The 20155-nt window shown below is 45.2% G+C and overlaps 1 protein-coding gene across 1 annotated transcript in view; it reads right to left on the bottom strand.

Annotated features, from left to right (window-relative positions):
• LOC115325824 (protein-cysteine N-palmitoyltransferase HHAT) overlaps window positions 1–20155 on the bottom strand; it is a 102468-nt gene that overhangs the window by 43595 nt on the left and 38718 nt on the right. Inside the window, exons 5-6 of the mRNA XM_029986521.3 lie at window positions 19868–20086; window positions 12007–12122 (exon numbers count right to left, since the gene is read on the bottom strand). Coding sequence (XP_029842381.2) covers window positions 12007–12122; window positions 19868–20086 — 335 coding nt within the window. The remainder of the gene's footprint in view (window positions 1–12006; window positions 12123–19867; window positions 20087–20155) is intronic.

The raw sequence follows: 20155 nt of genomic DNA, 5'->3' as shown, positions 1-20155 counted from the left end.
TGAGCCGGTTGAGCTCGCCGTGTCGGTGTTCTGGGATCCGAATACGTCCGACATATGTTTTATGTATACACATATGTATGACATATGTGTATACATAAAAAAACAGACATATGTCTGTTTTTTTTCCGTCAATTAACTGGTCGACTTTCCAGCCTGGCTCAACTGAAGAAAAAAGCTGCCACTTGCTACTCGAATTAATGCTCAATTTTAATCTAAGTCAGCTTGTTACTGAAGGTACTCGTATCTCCCAAAATAGCAATAACACACTGGACCTAATTTTTGTTGGAAACTTTCCAGAGGACACTGAGGTTAACGTTTACGATGGAATTTCTGACCACAAGCTTGTTTTTCTTACGACTAATTTTTGCCGAGTAAAAAAGAGTCACGATGGTAAACTTGTCTTTAACTTCGCTGCTGCAGATGACGAAGCTATTATTGATACTCTTGATTTGAACTTCAGCGACTTTGAGACGGAGGGTGACATTACAACATTATGGAATGCCTTTAAACATATTACTGGAAAGTGCCTTCATAAATATGTACCAAAAATAGTAAAAAAGAAACATCAGAACCCCTGGATAGCAAGAGAGATAATACATCTTAAAAGGACATTATCTAGGAAACGGAGAGGAAATCGTAAAAATGCTGATGTCATATCTTCCCTCACAGAGACGTTGAAACAAAAAATAAAGACGGCGCGTGATCATTTTTTTGGAACAACGTTAGTAAACTTTATGAAAGAAGCGCCTCAAAAGTTTTGGGGGTACCTGTCGGGCAACAAGAAATCTATTGAACAGCTTCATGTGGATGGAAATGCTGTTACTGACTCCTACCAAATTGCGAACGAGTTTAACAGCACCTTTCATGGTGTTTTTAGTTCAAGATGCACTTCTGAAGAAACTATTGACCCAGTACCTCTTTTCCCAATAATGCGAGATATAGACTTGAACATCCACGGTATACGTCATCTACTTTTAAACCTAGATGTAAAAAAATCATGTGGTCCTGATGGCATCCCAAATCCTTTTTTGAAACGTTACGCAGAGATGATTTCACAATATTTATATGTCATTTTCAAAACCTCTTTGGATCAGGGATGTCTTCCACCTGACTGGCTTTGTGGAAAAGTTGTACCCGTACATAAGGATGGGAGCAAACTGCTTGCTGAAAATTACAGACCGATATCATTAATTAGCACCTGCTGTAAATTGCTAGAACATGTCATCGCCAGTCACATAAGTTTTTTTCTAGATAGCCATAACATATTAGCCAACTTTCAGCACGGGTTCAGAAAAAGATTGTCTACTACTACTCAACTGCTCTCAGTAGTACACGATTTCGGCCATGCGATTAATAACAGAGAACAAATTGATGCAATATTTTTAGACCTATCCAAGGCCTTTGACAGGGTACCGCATCACCTACTACTAATAAAATTGCAACAGGTTGGCATTGCTCCTCGCCTTGTGACATGGATCGCTGCTTATTAAAAAAATAGGGTACAATTTGTTGAAATCAACGGATGTCAATCAGTACACCTTGACGTGCTATCTGGCGTTCCACAGGGGTCGGTCTTAGGACCTCTCTTATTTTTAGTTTATGTCAACGAAATAGCCGACAACATTGATACAAGTGTGACCGTGAAAATGTTTGCTGACGACTGCGTTGTTTATAGAACTGTCAGAAACACGTGCGATCAAGTATCGCTTAACGAAAACTTTTGCAAAATTGCCGAATGGTGTGAGAGGTGGCGAATGGTTATTAATTACTCTAAAACGTGCGCTCTCACAGTAACGCACAAGAAATACCCTCTTAGCTTTGCATACCACGTTAAAGACAAATGCATAAAAACTGTAAACGAGGTAAAGTATCTGGGCCTACATCTTAATTCAAAATTAAATTGGGAAACCCATATAGATAGTACAACCGCAAAGGCTTACAAAAAGTTGTGTTACTTAAGACGGAAGCTGGGACCATGTGACTCGTCGGTAAAACTTTCGGCATATAAAAGTTTGATTCGGCCAGTGCTAGAATACGCGTCCATTGTGTGGGACCCGTACTTAATAAAAGATATTGGAAAAGTCGAGAGAATCCAGCGCCTCAGTGCACGATTTATTTCTTCCGATTTTAGGCGCCTATCATCAGTGTCGGACATGATACGTAATTGCGGACTCGAATCGCTCGAGTCTAGGCGGATGATTGCTAGGCTGGGTTTTTTTTTATAAAGTCTACAATAATGAGTCCGGCCTGGACAAAACCTTATACCTTTTGCCACCTCCCCAGCGCTCTGCAAGATTGAATCACGCAAAAAATGTGAGACCATATGCTCCTAAAAATAACACGTTTAAATACTCCTTTTTTGTACGTACGATTAACGACTGGAATTCACTGCCCTCCGATTGTGTGCATGCCCCAAATATTGACTGTTTTGACTGTTGTGTTCGAAACCTTATGTAACCGATTGTGTGCATGACCCAAATGTTGACTGTTCTGACTGCTCTGTTTGAAACCGTATGTAACCCTTTCCTGCTTGGATGGTGAAAAACCATCTGCAATATTTTCTAAATAAATAAATAAAAAAAAAAATAAAGGCAGCGTCTATTCTTCCGGAAGACACGGCAGAATAATTTTTCCGAAATTCTATCGGGAGTCGCGCGCTAGGATGCTCGAGGGATTCATGTACCGCTGTTCGGTGGCAATCAGTTCATCGAACGACGTTTTATCGACAGATCGTTTCATCAAAAGTTCGTTACCACCTCGAATGAGCTACTTTTTCTAATGAGCCGCCTGTCTGCCGCCGTGAAGCGGCGTGGACGGGTAGTCAGCATAGATTAACGCGGGTCCCTGTGGTGCACGCGCGACGAAATTTCCGTGAACGTGCTGTCAATGAAACGAGTTTTCCACGAAACGTGCTAAACTCGTTAGGCGAACCGCGCGCTGTAGGGACGTTTCCTCGCCCTTGTATCACTGGGACGCGTGTTAACCCAGGCGTACCACTTGGTACCCCGAACAACCCGAATGCGAATCGCGGCTACGTCCACTCTGGGATCCAAATACGTCCGACGTACCTTTAGACTCTGGGATCCGGATACATCCGACGTATCTTTAGATTCCGGGTTACGGGTACGTCAGACCTATCTTTAGACCCTGGGATCCGGATACGTCCGATGTATTTTTAGACTCCGAGTTCCGGATCCGTCCGACGTATCTTTAGACTCTGGGATTCGGATACATCCGACGTATCTTTAGATTCCGGGTTACGGGTACGTCAGACGTATCTTTAGACCCTGGGATCCGGATACGTCCGACGTATTTTTAGACTCCGAGTTCCGGATCCGTCCGACGTATCTTTAGACTCTGGGATTCGGATACGTCCGACGTACCTTTAGACACAGCGTACTTAGTTTCACCTTAAACCTAAACAGGTAGGTTTTTAAGTTCGATTTTCCCCTTCAATGGTGCTGAAACCGCGCAAACATCAAAGGGTTCTCTTCGCAGAGTGGCACATGTGTCCACTCTCCGAACCAGCCAATCATCAGTGGCGTGGGCGGAGACGTGGCCGATGTTATCTTTCTTCGTTGTTTCGGTCGGTGGTGGAGTTGGAAGTGCAGTGTTGTTGTTGTCTCTTTTTTTCTGTTTTTTTTTTGTCCTGCGTTCTTGTTATTGGCTCCTGGCGATGGAGCGTTTAGAAAATGGAGGCTGGGTTTTGGCGTTGGAAAGAGGATTTGGCGAGCTGTCTGTTTGTATTTTTTCATCGTCGCTCGGCCTGTGCTGTGTGTTTGTTGGGCTTTTCAAAGGAACTGCTCGTATGTAAGGCGACCCACGCGTCTGAGTGCTTGGTAAGTACGGAATGTTCCGGGACCAGACGACTGGACGCGGTCGTATCCTTGTACGTACGCTCGTTCTGGTACGTGCTTGATTTTGGACGTTTTATTTTAGTTTTCCTATGTTTCTTTTTGACATTCTATATCAAGGCCTCTCCTCTTTTTGGGCTAAAACAGTTCACGACACGTACCCTTCCTACCTCTAATTCACGAATCTAATGATCTTAGATTCAGCTGACATTGCCTAAAGATTAGTTAATTATACCAGGCAGTTTCGTTCCACATTGTGCACACATGATATCCACCAGGCCGAACTATTCTTGCCATTTGTTTGGTTAAATGCTGTGGGTCTACTCTAGTTGCAGGCACGTTGCTCGACACAGTTCCCGCGAACAGGACATCGTGGTTTTTAGAGATTTGCTTCGCCGCGTTATTGACGAACATAAATTTTTCTTTGTGGCGTAGATAAGCATATTCTTTTGCGCTAGTAACTTCGATGGCAATGCTTCCAGTGTGAGGGAAACACAAAAAACCGGCATCAGCTTATTCGCGTTGATTTTGTCAAACTTTTTACATAAACTATCTTTTACAAACTTTTACATTATCTATCAATAAAACTAAATTGAATATTGCTCTTGTAGCAACGAGTATTATACACATGCATACATACAAGGTGCGGCCATTAAACAACAAATCTCATCTGTATAAATATTTATTTAAAAAAATTACTTACTTGTAATGTTTCTCTTTTCCTCCTTGGTCCCTATACCGCTAATGCAAATCTTCGATTGCTGAAAGCAGTGCTGTATGTCATCATGTGATAAGATGAGCCAGGAACGACATGGCTTGAAATGTGGAGGTACAGTTTATGGAATATTCGCCAAGACAATGCACCGGCACACAAAGCCTTGTCAATCATGTCGTTTCTGGCTCAGCATAGCATCACTGTGTTGGAGCATCCACCGTACTCAACTGACCTGACCCGTCTGACTTTTTACTACTCCCCAGGATCAAGTCTGGGTTGAAAGGAATGAGGTTTGACTCTGTTCATGCTACGAAGGCGAAGGCACTCATGAAGAACATATCATTGGATGTCCAACAGTACTGCTTTCAGCAATGTAAGATTCGCATGAAATGGTGTAGGGAAATGGGAGGAGTCATGGAAAGAGACAACATTACAATCGTGTAATTGCTTGAATGCGTTTTGTTTTATTTCCCAGTTTAATAAACGGATCGTATGTCTCACCATGAACGGCACGGTAAAGCGCTGCTTTATACCAAGTCCCTTCGCTCCTAGCCTCCTATATTGTTTCGACAAGCGGAGATTTAGAAGGAAGTTCTTCGGTCGAGCTTCAGCAGTGTTTACCCAAAACAATGCCTGTGAACCGGATCCACCATCTTCTTCGATCGAGCGCAGGACGTAGATTGACCACGAGTGGTGCGGCGATCGGGTGGGACTCCCGTTCGTGCTTCACACAACGAACACGACTCCAGCCGAACGCCGACACTTTGCATTTCCGCCTTCAAACTCAGGCTTTGTGTTCCCAGGTGACTGTATCTAAATTATATATACCCAGTCGTAATTGGTAGTCTTATCACAGCTTGTGCACTTATGATGTACGTGCTTTAAGGGGTTATACGATACTTGCCATTTTGTTCTGCTCTGTTACGTGGTTACTTTAGTGGAAAATAAAGTACACTGCACGACATATCTGGCGCTAAAAGGACATCGCCGCCTTTTCGGATTTTTGCGCACAAAGGCTTCTTTTGATGAACACCAATTTTACCTCATTAATTCCTGCTCCAGATAAACAAATTCCACCACACTAGTTCAACAATAACCTGCGATTTCTCGTTTAGAGTTGACTGTTTTGCGCGGTTTACTTGAGTTTTCTTATCTGGTCTCATCTACGTTGCCTATTAATAAAGCGAAAATCGCCACATTTTTTTTATAACGACGAGTGAATTTGGCTTAATTCAATTAGAACTTGATTATGATATTTAAGGAGCCACAACTTCGTTGCATCCAGTACATAATCAAATCACATAGCATAAAAAAATGATGTCTATAAAGTGATTATCAAAAATAGTTTTGGTATTGGCAACAACATCGACAAACAACTGTAGAGGGTACATAAAAGCAGTCTTGGGTTGTAACGCGTTGCTAGTAACGCGTAACTGTAATTTTGTTACTTTTTTGGTAACTTGTAACTGTAACGAGTTACTTTTTAAAAATGTAACTTGTAACTGTAGTTCTATTACTCTTTCTAAGGTAACGATGAAAGTAACGACGTTACTTTTCAAACGCTTTTTAATCAAGTAAACGCTTTTTAAAAAGCGTTTACAAACGCTTTTTAATCGGGTGAATCAACCGTGAATCAGCTATACACGCGGAGGGCACTGCTCATATTTAATATTTTGATTAGCGCCACTACACCGCAATGTGCATATTTCGTATTTTGATTTTGCGCCACTACACCGGCGTGGTGTCAACAGTTGAGGCAAAATTTATTGCTGTTTGCGCGGGGTTTGCTTCTGGCTTGCCGGATACGAACTGAAATATGTTCAGGGACCCTATCGAATATGTTCAGGGAACCGTCAACGAGTCAGCAATATGCTACCAGGGGCGGATCCAGAACTCCGTTTTTTTTTTTTCGTTTTTTTTTTGTGTGGGGGGGGGGGGGGGGGAGAGAGTTTGTAAAGATCCTATTCTCTCATTTTTTCGTGTGCACCGGGTGGTCCACCCATGTCAAATTCCCCTCCGAGCGGGAAAGAAGGAGAGGGGGGGGGGGGGTCAACCTTATTTGGGGGGGGGGGGGGGGGGGCGGCCGCCGCCGTCGCCCCACCCCCCTTGGATCCGCCCCGGTGTGCTAGTGCTACCAAGGATAGGGCATTTGTATTGGGTCCGCGTTTGCCTCCGTGTCATTCCTTCCAGGGCTCCAGTTGGGCGCCTGTTCAGCAAGGGCAGACACGTGTTTGCCATTAAACGAGGGAGTCTTTCACACACCGATTTCGGGAAGCAACTGCTACTAAGTCACAATATGAAGTAAAAAGCGCACTTTTTAATTTTATGCAAAGAAACGGTTGTGAAGGGCGTTTTCTAGTTTTTCCAAATTTTTTGTGTTATAGAAAAGTAACTGAAAAGTAACGTCGTTACCTTTTGAAAATAACTAACTGTAACGAGTTACTCTTTTGTTCCGGTAACTGTAACGGTAACTTCGCTACTTTTTTCTGAAAGTAATTGTAACAAATTACTTTTTAAAAGTAACTTACCCAAGACTGCATAAAAGCCTTGCATATGGAAATAAAAAAAGTTTGGAGCGTATATGTCGTTATATTTGGCAGCGCGTTCTTGGTGGATGCATGGACGACGCACTGCAGAGCTGCAGAGATGGTGACGTCGTGAATGAAACGTCTACGTCATTCTAAACGGTGGGCAGGGATTCCCACACTCTTTTTGCGCACATTTTTTTTTTTCAATCATGCGAAGAAACGTGAAAACTTACAAACTCTTTTCTAGAAATACATCTTTTGCCAAATCATCGAAACTGGTCTGACCTCGAATAGTAATTGCCATCATTACATCAATTTTAAAGGAAAAAAAAAAAACATTTCAAAAGTAATTGTTACATTTTAGTTTGTTAATTTGCTGACCACGGCAGTTTTCTCACCATCGAATGTCCATCGATTCTGATATTAAATACATGGGAAGGACGGTAACTGTGACACTCTGAACCCATTTCTGTTTCATAAATCTGTTCTTGCTGCTCGAGTACTGGAATCCGTCCAATAAAAACTGACGTCCCCGTCTGTTAGTTAAAACCAATAGCTCTGAAACGGTATAACCCCAAACAGCACTCGCTCAGCCCCCCCCCCCCCCCCCCCCCACTTTCTCGGCCCCCCAACCCCAACCCGACGTCATGGCGTTCTTTCTGTCTGTCCACATCTGCCAGCTCCAGTTCCGTCCACATCTGCTAGGGGGGTGGGTTAACGAGTTCCCTAGTGATACACGCGCCGTCCGAATCCGAAATCCAAGTTCCCGCGCGTTGGCGGGCAGCCGATTGGGCGTGAGTGCCGTTGCTAGGGCAGTGGGGTGAAGCTCTCGGCTACTTCCGTCCCGCCGCGTATACTTATGACGTTTGTCCGGTCCGGCGAACTGCTTCCGATTGCCGCGCTCCCAGCGGCTGTTGGCACTTGTTATTTCATTTTAAATAAAATTGATTCATATATTTAATAAAGTGAAATAAAGGTGAAGTTGTTTTGAAGGTGTGAATGGCTTTGAAGCTTGTTATCGTAACTTTCTCTTTCACTCTTTCAACGTGTCTGGGCGCGCTTTCTCTCTCTCCGAACCCGCGCCTCGCGCCTCGAGATGCGCTGGCCGCTGGCGCCGGGAAGTCGGTGGACCGTTGGAACGCGCGAGGGACGCGAGCCGGCGAGTTGTTTCGCTTCTGGGAGTGCGTCGCGGCGCGAGATTCGTCCCGCGTTCGTGCGCGCGCGGCTATATTTTCTTTTTCGTGAGAACTTGTTGGTGTAATGAGGTCAAGCATGGATTTTCGTCATCAACACACCACCTGATATGCCAAGTGGGGAAACAATGACTGCCGAAAGCCGGGATATCAATGGTTTCGAGTTCGAATGGACGTGCGGTACGCTCTTTTGGTCTTCTCTTGCTTAAGTTTCTGATTAGATGTTTGCAACAAAACCTAACTGGTGCAGTGGTAGTCAGTATTAATTGTTTGATTTTGGCAATAGCTACAATGGTTTCCAATCACAAAACCAAATCCTATCATTGTTCAGGATTGCTCTTCACTCGCCGCGAGAAATATGTCATTGTCAAATTACTGGAGACTTCTGTGTAGACTTTTTTCATATCAAGATCGAGCACATATGCTCGCTTTAAAAGATGGCAAACTTTTTGCTGTGAGCTGTTTATTTGGCACTGTTGTCAGCGATTCACGCGTCTGTTTGCGAGGAGTGAAAATATGAGCCTAAGTATTTTTCGATTAACTGAGGGTGATCGATAGAGCGATCCGCTCTGGTTTCCCGTTTCGTTTAGCAGTGACTCACTCCTAAATTTAAGTGATAATATTAAAAACGAATGGGCAGGTTCTCGATGAAGACTCAATACCAAAGAGCTGAGCTGTTTTTCTTGGTACTCATTGCTTAGTTTCCTTCAGTTGCAATTAAGACACCGTCGTCGGTCTTTACTTATATGCTTACTTATATAATCAAATTTGCAAGGACGCATATCATCACCTTCGTCGCACGTAACCTTAACGTTTTATCCCGTTTTGTTGTTCATTTCTTTGTTTCTCGTTTGCAAAACAGTGAGAAATTTCGTCTGTATTTTCTACTGTCTGTTGAATAAAAATGAACGCAAAAGGACAAGCATTGCATATTTTTTGTGTATGTGTCACTTTCGTTGCTTTGCTAGGTTTCTGCTGCTTTGCTGCTGGTCTCGCTTTTCAGTGCTGGCTTGTGTGCGTTTCAACGCACATTAACCAGCATTGAAATGCGAAAACCAGCCGCAAAGCAGCAGAAGCCTAGCAAAGCAACGCGCAAACCGGACAAAAAAAAAAAAAAAAAGCTACAATATATATATATTTAACTCTAGGTGGCGCAAGCTACCGCCCATCCAGCCAAACACAATGGCGCTGCCGTGCAGTTTTGGTTTTGGTTTCGCTGTGCCGCCATGTTGATTTTAGTACAGCCACCAGATACCAGGGGATTCAAATGGCGCTGCTGCCTCCCAGGGTTTTCCAATTTGCGTTCCATGGGCGGTATAGGAAGTTGCACTACACTGGCTAGGGTGTCGTTCTGTTGCTCTTTTTTTTACCCTCGCCCATGACGTCATGGGCGCTCTTTGCGCCCATGATGTCATGGGCGCAAATCCATCTGTCCTCCGCGGGCTTTGCAAGCCAAACGAGCTGCAATAGCTCGGAGGGATCGACGTCACTAGCGCTCTTTGCTCGCTTCGTTTCGGTTTCAAGCCGTGTACAAGGGTGACATATTTATGCGGAGCGAAAGTTCGTCTGCTCTTTGCGCAGGGGCTCCGGTGACATCAGAACGCCGATATCTGATTGGTTTTGATTGGAAGGATAGTGCATAGACCTCAGTGCTGGCTGCCTGGGGGTCTAACCACTATCCTTCCAATCGAGCCAATCAGAGCTCAGCGTCTTTCTCACGTCACCGGAACCTCTGCGCAAGATGCAGACGAACTTGCGCTCCGCAAACTCGTATTCACATCAAGAACCGTAGAAAGTCCGGCTTCTCGCGGAACGTTATTAATTTTCCCCTTTTAGTGTCGAATTAAAGTTCTGTGCAGGTGCATCTCAGATAACTTTATGTTATTTTATTAACAGGTACACGTTTGAAACTCCAAGGCCTCGTTTCTTCTTTCGACAACCAGGCCTTGTAGAGGCTACTTCGCGCAGCGCATGCTTAATGTGCAAAACTTCCGTTTTTCTTGATGTAAATATAGATCATTACGGATGTTGTTCAATACAAATTTCACTGCCCGCTGCTAGACTATAGTGAAGTCGGGCATAACTTCTACACATCCATTATGTCCTTAAGAATAAATCTTGCAAACTCTAAGTATTACTTCATAGTTTAAATGGTTTTTGCGCAGCTAATTAATCGTTAAAGTGCGTTCACACGCAGAAAAAAAGGGTGATTCTTACACCCCTTGTCACATATAATACACCCCAAAAATTCAGTTCGACGTACAACGCTGTGACGTTGAAGCGGCGGTACCTCTTTCATGAGCGGCTTGATGGCCGAGTTGTACAACTTATTAAAATAGCTAATGTACGTACGTGTGACTGACCGCAAAAGAGGTAATCGGGGTTTGCTTGGCCCTACTGCGAAACCTCAGTGTTGTTTGACTGTAGTCTTTGATACGTACTTTAACTGTTTAATATGTTATATCCCACCGTCATCAAGCCTCTCGTAAATGTTGGCGTCGTCAGCTTGACGTCAGTGCACTGTATGTGGAACTGAAATTTTGGGGTGTCTTATATGTGACAAACGCTGTAATGGATACACCTTTTTTGTGTGTGTGTGTTGAGCGTCTCGAGAAATAAATTCCATAACGTTTTTTTTTTTTTTTTTTTGCCGCGTCTTGCAATTTTTTTTCTTTGCGTGCAACTTGTTTGGACGCGAAAAGTTAAAATGTTTATACTGTTTCAACATTTCACGCCCGCCGTCAGAGCGCAGCACTTGTAGCTTTAATGAAACATGACAAAGATAAATGAAGTTGACTGTCTAAAGAAAAAAAAAAAAATTGGTCATCCCACCATGTTTTTTTTTTTTTTCTTGTGTGCTCAACATGTTTGATTTAATGCTTGTATATCTACAGAAATTGCTACAACTCGGAACAAGCTGAAACAACAGTACTTTATTGCCTGAGCATACAACGCTATCGACAGAAAACGAAAAGGAAATGTTGACAAAACGTTTGTACATTGATTTCGTAAAGGCTCAATTGAACGAACGGAATTACCTTGAACGAAACGGGTATTTCTGAATCCCACGTATTGATCTGACGTTCGGTCAGATTATTTCGAACTAACCTTTTATTTAGAGTTCCCAAATATGCCGAAAGCTTTACCACTACGGAATAATAGTTATCCCCCAAAAAGCATTGAAAGTAATGGAACTTTAAACATTGGAAATGTAACGGTTTGGTAGTCTTTTCAACACATATCGTTGTGGCGTTGAAGACGTTGATGCTTGTTTCCACTACAAGCTGTAGCAGCCTCTCCACAGTATAGAGTGATAGTAATCCAGGTGTGAGGCTTAAGCATGGGTCCGCGTCTCGGCGCAGCAAGACCTTTACAGGGGCTAGATATCGTCCATGGCAGGGAGGACCTTCAGTTGTCCCGCCCTCAGCGCGTGCGTCCTACCTTCGACAATACTTCGGCAAATCGTGCACCTCGAGTGAGAGCGCACGCACCAAACCAAAGCACGGCGGAAGGCACGGAGCGCCTGCTGGAAACCAGGCGTTCCAAAAACACGCCGTACCGTTCCCATTCTCTTAGTTGCTATATAGTACATGTTAAACGAAATGTAAAAAGTTCTAGAATTGACGATGGGCACGGGAAAGAGTGCATGTAAATAACGGTTCGCTCGGTATGCGACTCTGCAAGAGGTACCGTGAGATGTCTCTTGGTATACGCACCTGTAGAAGTAGTGGTTCATCAGGTCACGGAGAACTAAGTGGAAAGCGCTCCGCACCAGGCCCATCAGACCTCCGACGAGCTCGCCCACGGTCCAGGGCTTGGGCGGCTGTTCCAACTGAAACACAGAGCGAACGAGGTGCAATTTACTCTCGAATTCATAATATCTAAGCACCAGTGTGAAAAAAATAACTGTCTAAGATAAAGCCGTCAGGAAACAGAGATCGTGAGAGCCATTGATGCGAATCGCTGACACGGTTTATGACTGAAGTTTTAGACAAACATGCCCAACAACACAATTTTGTTTCAGTATTTTTTTTCCCCCAGGAAGTGAAACTGGCGTTGTGGAGGCTTTCCCAAAGGCCCACTGACTAGCTTTGGAGCAAAGTGACGAGTCCGACCCGCTGTGGAATTAGCACTTTTATCCAGGTGACTAGGGGGTGGTGATTTTCGAATCAAATATTCATGGGCAAGCAGTCGTTTATCAGTAAGTTGGATAACCACAGAAAATACGGTAAAGTCTGTTCTACTTTTGTTATCGTAATCTTTCAAGATCCACCAAGATCATATCTGTTGTGCAATTCGCGTAAATTGGTGGGGAAAAATGTGTCAAAGGGCTAGGGCAGCAACGCTGGTCGTTCGGAAATAGCGACAGCAGCTGAGGCGCTACGCTTGGTTTGGCGTGATATTTTGCCCAAATGAGGTAAGGATATTCTTCTTGCCGTATTTTATTGTGCAGCTTTTTATTTCAAACAAAAATCACTAGTCGTATATATCATTGTATTCGACACTGAGACCGAACACCGACACGGTAATTAATCTCAAAGAGGTATGTGACTCAAGCCCGTACTCTCATCAGCAACCTCGGGCTTTGTTCAGAGCAATTTGCCCTTATTGAACTCGTCTGCGACCTCACGTTTTGTGGAAAACATTTGGTAAGTGTTTATACTTTGTGATGGTTGCGCACCAGACATCTTAGCTTGAGTATCAGGTGGGAGACACATACGCACTGTTCATTCTTCAACGCGTTACGGAACGCGCGGCGATGCGCGACGAGAGAGAGAGCGAGAGAGAACTTGGTTTATTGGAAAGGTGAAGAGGTTATCCCGCGGAGATTGGCAGGATGGCTACTTCACACTTGGGGGAGGGGAAGAGGGAAGGTAACGATTATAAAGAGAGAAAGGAAGAGAGAGAAAAAAAGAAAAAGGTATGTACATATGAGAGTTGTGGGACCATTGCGCATGCACACATACCCTGTGTGTTATAACGTACATTCAGTAACACTTTTAGTGACATGCCATCGCCGGTTTTCTTCATCTTTTTCAGTATTTACGTACTGTCATCAGCTGGGGCACTAACTGAAGTGGTCATTATTTACGCTGGCCACTATCTTTTCGAAGTTAGATGCGAAAAAGCGCCAAAGTCGTGTTCTCATTAACTGTCGCACACTTTATATAGTTGCTGGGTACATAACATAATCTGACAGCTTGTATTTTGCTTGAAAGCGCGTTAGTTACGCCTAAACAGAAATAAGGACATTCGGAGTAGGCTGAAAATATTTGTATTACCACTGCATTATTATCCTACTAATGACATTGAAAAAACAAATGTCCATGTTTTACACCACTGTTGTCACCATGTCGCGGCCTGACCAAACTGTGCTATATTACTAGATTGATCAAATAAGTAACTGCAGAAACTTTCAGTATAATTTATTTAAAATACAACGTGTTGAACCATTCAACTTCGAGCGACGACATAGCAAAGTTAGAGTAAATTGCGTGTGTGAAACGCCCAGAGTTTTAATGACAGCCAGCTCGGTTGGACGTACTTGGTAATAATTGATTGGCTTTCGGACGTATTATTACAGAGTACGACCAGGGGCTGGGCAGAAGCCGGGGCCAAAGTAATGTATTGCCTAACCCGGGGGGGCCCCCAAAGGTGAAAACCTACCCCGGGCTCCGCTCAACCAGCAGGATGCCCTTTTCCCCGGACACGGGAAAGCTACGCACAGTCAGGTATGAGCGGGCGAACCCGCATTGTTCGGGGTTCGTGGTGACGCCACTCACCGAACACCTAGCTTCCCAGGTGCCCCCTGCGGGGTCCGTTAAAGGGATACTGAACCGAAATTTGGATTTCGCAAAGTAAGGCTGCAGAAGTGTTGAACGGGACGCTATGAACTCCAAAACATCACTCGTACATCGATATCTCAAACGGATGGCCGTACTTTTGGAAAAGAAGGGCGCGATCAAGCGAGTTCTTTGACGTAACCGTCCTCCGGGAGAATGTGAGAATGAGAAGTGGCCTCGCTTCTCTCCTCCTCGCTTCGGTTCACCAGCTTGACGGGACGTAGCGAGGAGGAGAGAGAACGGGAATCGTGACGTGGCTTGTCGCGTCGGCCTCGTCGGCCGGATTCAATCGCGCACTTCTTTTCCAAAAAATACGGCGATCCGTTAGATATATCGCCGTATGAATGATATTTCTTGGTTTTGCAGCTTCCTGCCTATCCGCCCGACCTTGTTTTGTGAACTCGAATTTTCGGTTCAGTATCCCTTTAAATGACCAATGCTTTCAGGCGTGCCTCGTTAGAAAATAACTAAAACCACGGATACGTGTACTTTGTGGCTAAAGTCCCTTGATGCTTCTTTTACAAGTAACAAGAACCAATACAAACGACAAAGCACATTCCGCTGGAACAAATTGGCGGCGTTCAGTTCAAACCTCTGCTGTGCGCCGCCATTCGCTTCCTGAAGTATCAAGACACGAAAGATCAACGGTTGGGTTCTGGGGACGGAGGGAATGGTGAATGTCCGGGGGGGGGGGGGGGGCGGGGAGGATCCTGGGGGAAGAGAGGGTATGGTGAATGTCCGGAGGGGGGGGGGGGCACGAGGCTACAGTCATTCATCAGTCAGTCGTTCACTTTCAACCAAATTCTAGCCTGGAAATGTTACATGTTAACATTAAACACAGAACAGACAATTATCATACAAAATAGTGTGATCTGCGCAATAAATTTTTATTCTTTTAATGTAAGGTTGACGATACTCTTTCCATATATTTTCGAATTCTGGTTCTTGCAGGCCCCGAGGAAAAGAACATGTCCCCGTGCAGAGCGTGCTCAAGAGGGCACGAGTGGACCTGCATCATCAATTGAGACAGATGGAGTTCCAGCCCCACAACTCTCTGACCACACATACGATGGACCCCAAAGCCCGTCAGCCTTAAAGCGAAGACTGAGGTGTGCCACAGAATTGCTTGCGGCAAAGAGAAAGAAGCTTAAAACACTGTAGAAGAGGTCCGCGTGATTCAGAAGAGAGTAACATCAATGGAGGCAGTTCTGGAAGAGTTTAAAAAGAGCAGCTTGTGTCTAAGGATGCAGCAGTGGTGATCAGGAACACAATGTCTGGTGTACCACTGGAGCTGCACCTGAGAGCAATGAATAACAACTCATGTAAACGAACGAAGGGGTATCCGCCTTGCCTACGGATGTTCGCATTGACTCTCCAGTTCTACTTGACAAAGGCATGCGTGTATGAACGAGAGACATTCGCTTTGATCCTTCCACACCAGTCTACCCTGCGAACATGGTATTCAGCGATCAACGGTGAGCCCGGCTTCACACGGGAAGCATTCGAAGCACTGAAAAGAAAAGTGGAGGAAGCAAAAACGAACCAGAAACAAGTAGTGTGCAGCTTAATGATCGACGAAATGGCAATCAGAAAGCACTTTGAGTGGGATTGGAGAGCGCTGCAGTGGCTTTGTAGACATGGGCACCGGTGTGGACGACAACAGCCAGCCAGTGGCAACTTAAGCTCTTACCTTGCTCGTGGTTGGCCTTGACACGAGCTGGAAGGTGCCATGCGCATACATCTTGATCAACAGCTTAACTGGCCCCGAGCGAGTAAACATAGTGAAGGTCTGCCTGCGGAATCTGCACGACATAGGAGTCTTGAGACCAGCCCTCGTCTGCGACGGTATTCGTGCTAACATCAGCATGTTAGAGGCACTTAGCGCTCACATGAGGCCACCCATAGTTTCCTGCTTCGGGCATCCCTCCGACTCAGACATCAAAGCTCACATCATCCTTGACGGAAGCCATATGCTGAAACGTCTTCAAACACACTGGCAACGCTGTAGGTTCTCAAGGATGGTGAGGGTCGAGAAATAAAGTGGGCCTACCTGACCGCACTGCGCGATTTGCAAGAAAGAGAGGGCCTCTGAATTGGAAATAAGCTAAGGAATACTCATGTCAAGTGGGAAAGCCAGGAAATAAGTGTCGATTGCAGCGCAAACAGTCGGCGCTAGTGTTGTAGATACCCTCACGTTCTGCAACGAAGACCTGAGGCTGCCCCAGTTTTCTGGTGAAGCAGCTACTGTTAGCTTCATCAAGAAGTTCAACAGGCTTTTTGACACCCTGAATTCAAAGAACCCCTGTACGAGGAACTTCAAGGCACCTATGAGGCACAGCACAAAGTACCGCTGGAAAGCTTTTTGTTTGGCGAGATGCGGGCCTACATCACAAGCCTAACAGACGATGATGGCAAATCCCTGCTGATGACCAACAGGAAGACAACGTTCTAGGGTTTCTTGATTGCTGTAGAGAGTGTTGAGAGCCTGTGCGAGTGCCTCCTTGGCGGACCAGCTTCACTCATAAGGTACCTGCGTACGTACAAGCTCTCTCAGGACCACCTGGAGATGCTCTTCTGTGCCATCTGCAGCAAAGGGGGGTGGAACAACAACCCCACCGCAGGGCACTTCAAGTCGACCTACAAACGGACATTTGTCCATCACGAGATTGAGGCTGGCACAGCGGGAGACTGCAAGAGCCAAGATAACACCGTCCTCATGGCAGTGACAGCGAGCAGGCAGCTGACAGGAAATATGGATGAGCTGGGCTTTCACGAGGCAAGGAGACTCAACCTGGTTTACCAGCTACCCCCACGAGCCGACAACGACCATGACTATGACAGCGTACCAAGAATCGAGTCACTCTTTGTATGTCGAAAACGCTCTGTACTACATCTCGGGTTATGTGTTTATGATGGTACAAAAGAAAACCAACTATCCTGATTGCGTTGAAGCACAGGAAGACACAAGTGGACCCAAGTGCCAAGATGTCAACACTCCTCAGACAAAAAAAAACCGTGGAGGTTTAGTCTTAAGGCCCGTTCACACTCTTGCGACTGCTTGCGACCTCTTAAACCTGGGTTCCTTAAAACTTCTTAAACCAGAGAACACACTGGCGCCATCTATTGGGAAGCAGTGTAAACTCGGCGGTCCGGCATATTTTTTTTTTATTTCTCGCGCAATATCCTTTCTTTTTTGGCTCGAAAAACTTTTGTCAATGTTATAAACGAGCCTTTCTATGGGTATTACGCACATTTGACCTCGGAAATCCCGCAAAACCTTCGCTTTTGTGAAATGCAGTTCTAGGGTCACCGCATAGATGGCGCCACAATGTCAGTGTGTTCCCTCATTCTAGAAACATTTAAGAAGTTGTAAGAGATCTCGTCTCTCTCAGTCGTACTCGGTCGCAAGAGTGTGAACGGGCCTTTACCCTCAAACAGTGTCGTCACCTATGCTCACAAACAAAGAAGTGCATCACAAGGATGCCTGCTGCAAGGAGAGGACACCTGCCCAAGGGTCACAAGTTGTCACTGACCATTACGAATGCTGTCCTATACGACATTACAATAGGCAACATGAACTTGTTCCCATCGCTGTAGGAGCATCAGCTCGACTCATCGATCTTAGATGATCACGTCAGCAAGCTGATCAAATGGATCGTTGAATGCTACTTAAAAATCAGGTTCCACCACCTTGCAAAAAAGGCAACTGAAAACGACAAAGGAGCAGTCATCGGCAAGAAGTTGTCACAATTGAAGGTTAGAGTTCTCCACCAGTAGCTTAGCGAAAGAGAACGATGCACTTTAGAAGTAAAATTGCAGAACAGGACATTGGTTGACGGGGTAAACCGAGCGAACGCGACACCAAAACTGAGCAAATCTTTTAGCCGCTCAGGCTGGCTCCTCCAGCTAACACCGACACCATAACACGACTGAGGTTATAAAAGTGATTTCTCTAAACTTTCACAGCTTTGGAACTTTTAACCAAACATCGCAAGATAGTTCTCACGATTATTAGAAAACACCATGAAGGTTTAATCGTCGAAAGCCTTCTACGAATTAAATAAAGTCCACTTTCCCGGATGTTTTCCATAGAGTCCCATGCATTTAATGGTGTCAATCAATAAACGCCGGTGGCGACACTCGGCCCCAGCTGCCGAGGCCGCGGTCCGCGATCCAGCCTACTACAATAGAGATTAGTGGTATTGGCAGTCTGTTCCCGGATATTGTTGTGGGCGCCGTCATCTTGGCGCTTAGTACAGAGCAGACGCAACCACCGATCGTCAGGATTCAAAAGCACGACTTCCTGAGCTTTAAATTTTGTGTTAGAAAGCTCATGTAATATTCGTTTGCTCTGTCGCGAACTGTTGAAAAATTTGTGGAGGACGAAAAAGCGTTTTCTGTCATTTCAGATAAAGCTTAAGATAACTGGCAACCACGATTCTAAGCACCGCGATGGGAAGTGTCATTACTCTGAAGCGAGCTTATTTAGTAACGCCAGTCTGACCGTTAATGACATGCACAACGAGTGTACGGTGGCTAAAATAGCAACTGTCAGAATTGGTGAGCTAGAGAAGGAGCAGCCAATGAGAATGCAGCGGTTGCGCTGCTGCAATGCGAGTGCTTTCTTCCTCCGGGAGTAACTATCGCTGCGCCATACGCGCTGCTTAAAATACTTTTGAAAGTTAAACTTTGTTCATTGTTGACTTGTGATACTCTTCTTCTGGTTCACGTAACACAAGAATGAACCTGCCGACGCTTTTCTCGTCGTCGTCGGGAACGGCGAAAAGGGAGGCTTTCTTCTCTTTCTTTCTCGTGGAAACGTATCCCGTGCTGCATCCGCGGACAAAGCTGTGTTTTTGCCGTTTTCCTAACCCGGTAATTTGGACACATGGGGCAACTTTTCCCCGAAAAAGTCTACAAACAAGCACTTCTGTCGTCACGAGCAAGTCTTTCCTGGGGCGGCGTCTGCAACTGCCATCTCAAAATGATGAGCGCACCACCTAACGTCGTCATAATAGAATAGCGCGCCGCCGCACACGGAGCAAGCTGCGCTATTCTGACACCTCCCCTTCTAGCGACTGTAGCGCTGTGATGTAAAGGATTCCATTGACATGCTTTCGTGTAAAGGAAAAAGTCGCAATCGTATAGATTTTGTCTGGACTTGAAACATTTAGTGATTTTTCAAAAACGGACAGATTTGGCTTTACCTTACCCTTTATCTGTGACGCGAGCAACAAAAAGTGCTTGTTAAGCACCAATATATTATGTGCTTATATTGATCGTTTCATTATTTCGCTTGTTAGTCGTACTGGCGCAAGCATGCCCCGCTGTGTTTTGAAAACCCTATTCTATAAGCCGGTGGCGCGAGTATCGCTCCGCTCTTGCCCCCTATGGTTTAGGAGTCCGCGATCATAGGGGCCCCTATTCTAAAACTCTCCAATGTGTGGTACTCAGCGCGTGCCCTGTGTTTTGACAGTCCCAGTGCGTGGATATGATCAACGTTGGCGGCATATAATCGTCGTCAGGTCACGTGGCCGCTTGCGCTGGCTGCGAGTTGAGTAGCTGAAAACTATGTGTTTCTTTCTCATTTTTTTTCTGGGACTGCCATTGTATAACGATTTCTAACGCGTGTTTAAGAGGCTGCGAACGTCAAGGAGTAAGAAATGGCATTTACGGGAAGTAACAAACATTGTTGCACCGCCCCTTCAATATCGCCAGATCTCACGCATCCTACCTGAGCGACGAAGTTGTCGTAGTTCATGAGTGGCCCCAGACACACGGATGGCAGGTAGAAGACGTAGGCCAGGCTCATCCAGAAGTCCGGAAACCTGCGCTTGGAAGACTCCGGGTCTGTGGCGAAATCCACGCTGAAACTCAGGCACCGCAGCACAGTCCAGGGGACAGTAATTGATGTCAGAAAATACTCCATGTCTCCACGCCGCTTTTCCACGAGCTGCAATAGGATAGTTGCCAATCAGTAAAAACTAAAAACAACAGCAAAACCTGTTCGTTTTTAGTGAAA

The sequence above is a fragment of the Ixodes scapularis genome, unplaced genomic scaffold (genome assembly GCF_016920785.2).
Source record: "Ixodes scapularis isolate PalLabHiFi unplaced genomic scaffold, ASM1692078v2 PGA_scaffold10__122_contigs__length_95168666, whole genome shotgun sequence".
NCBI classification, from domain to species: Eukaryota; Metazoa; Arthropoda; class Arachnida; order Ixodida; family Ixodidae; genus Ixodes; species Ixodes scapularis.
Note: the sequence above shows the minus strand (reverse complement) of the source record. Positions and strands in the feature narration are given on the sequence as shown.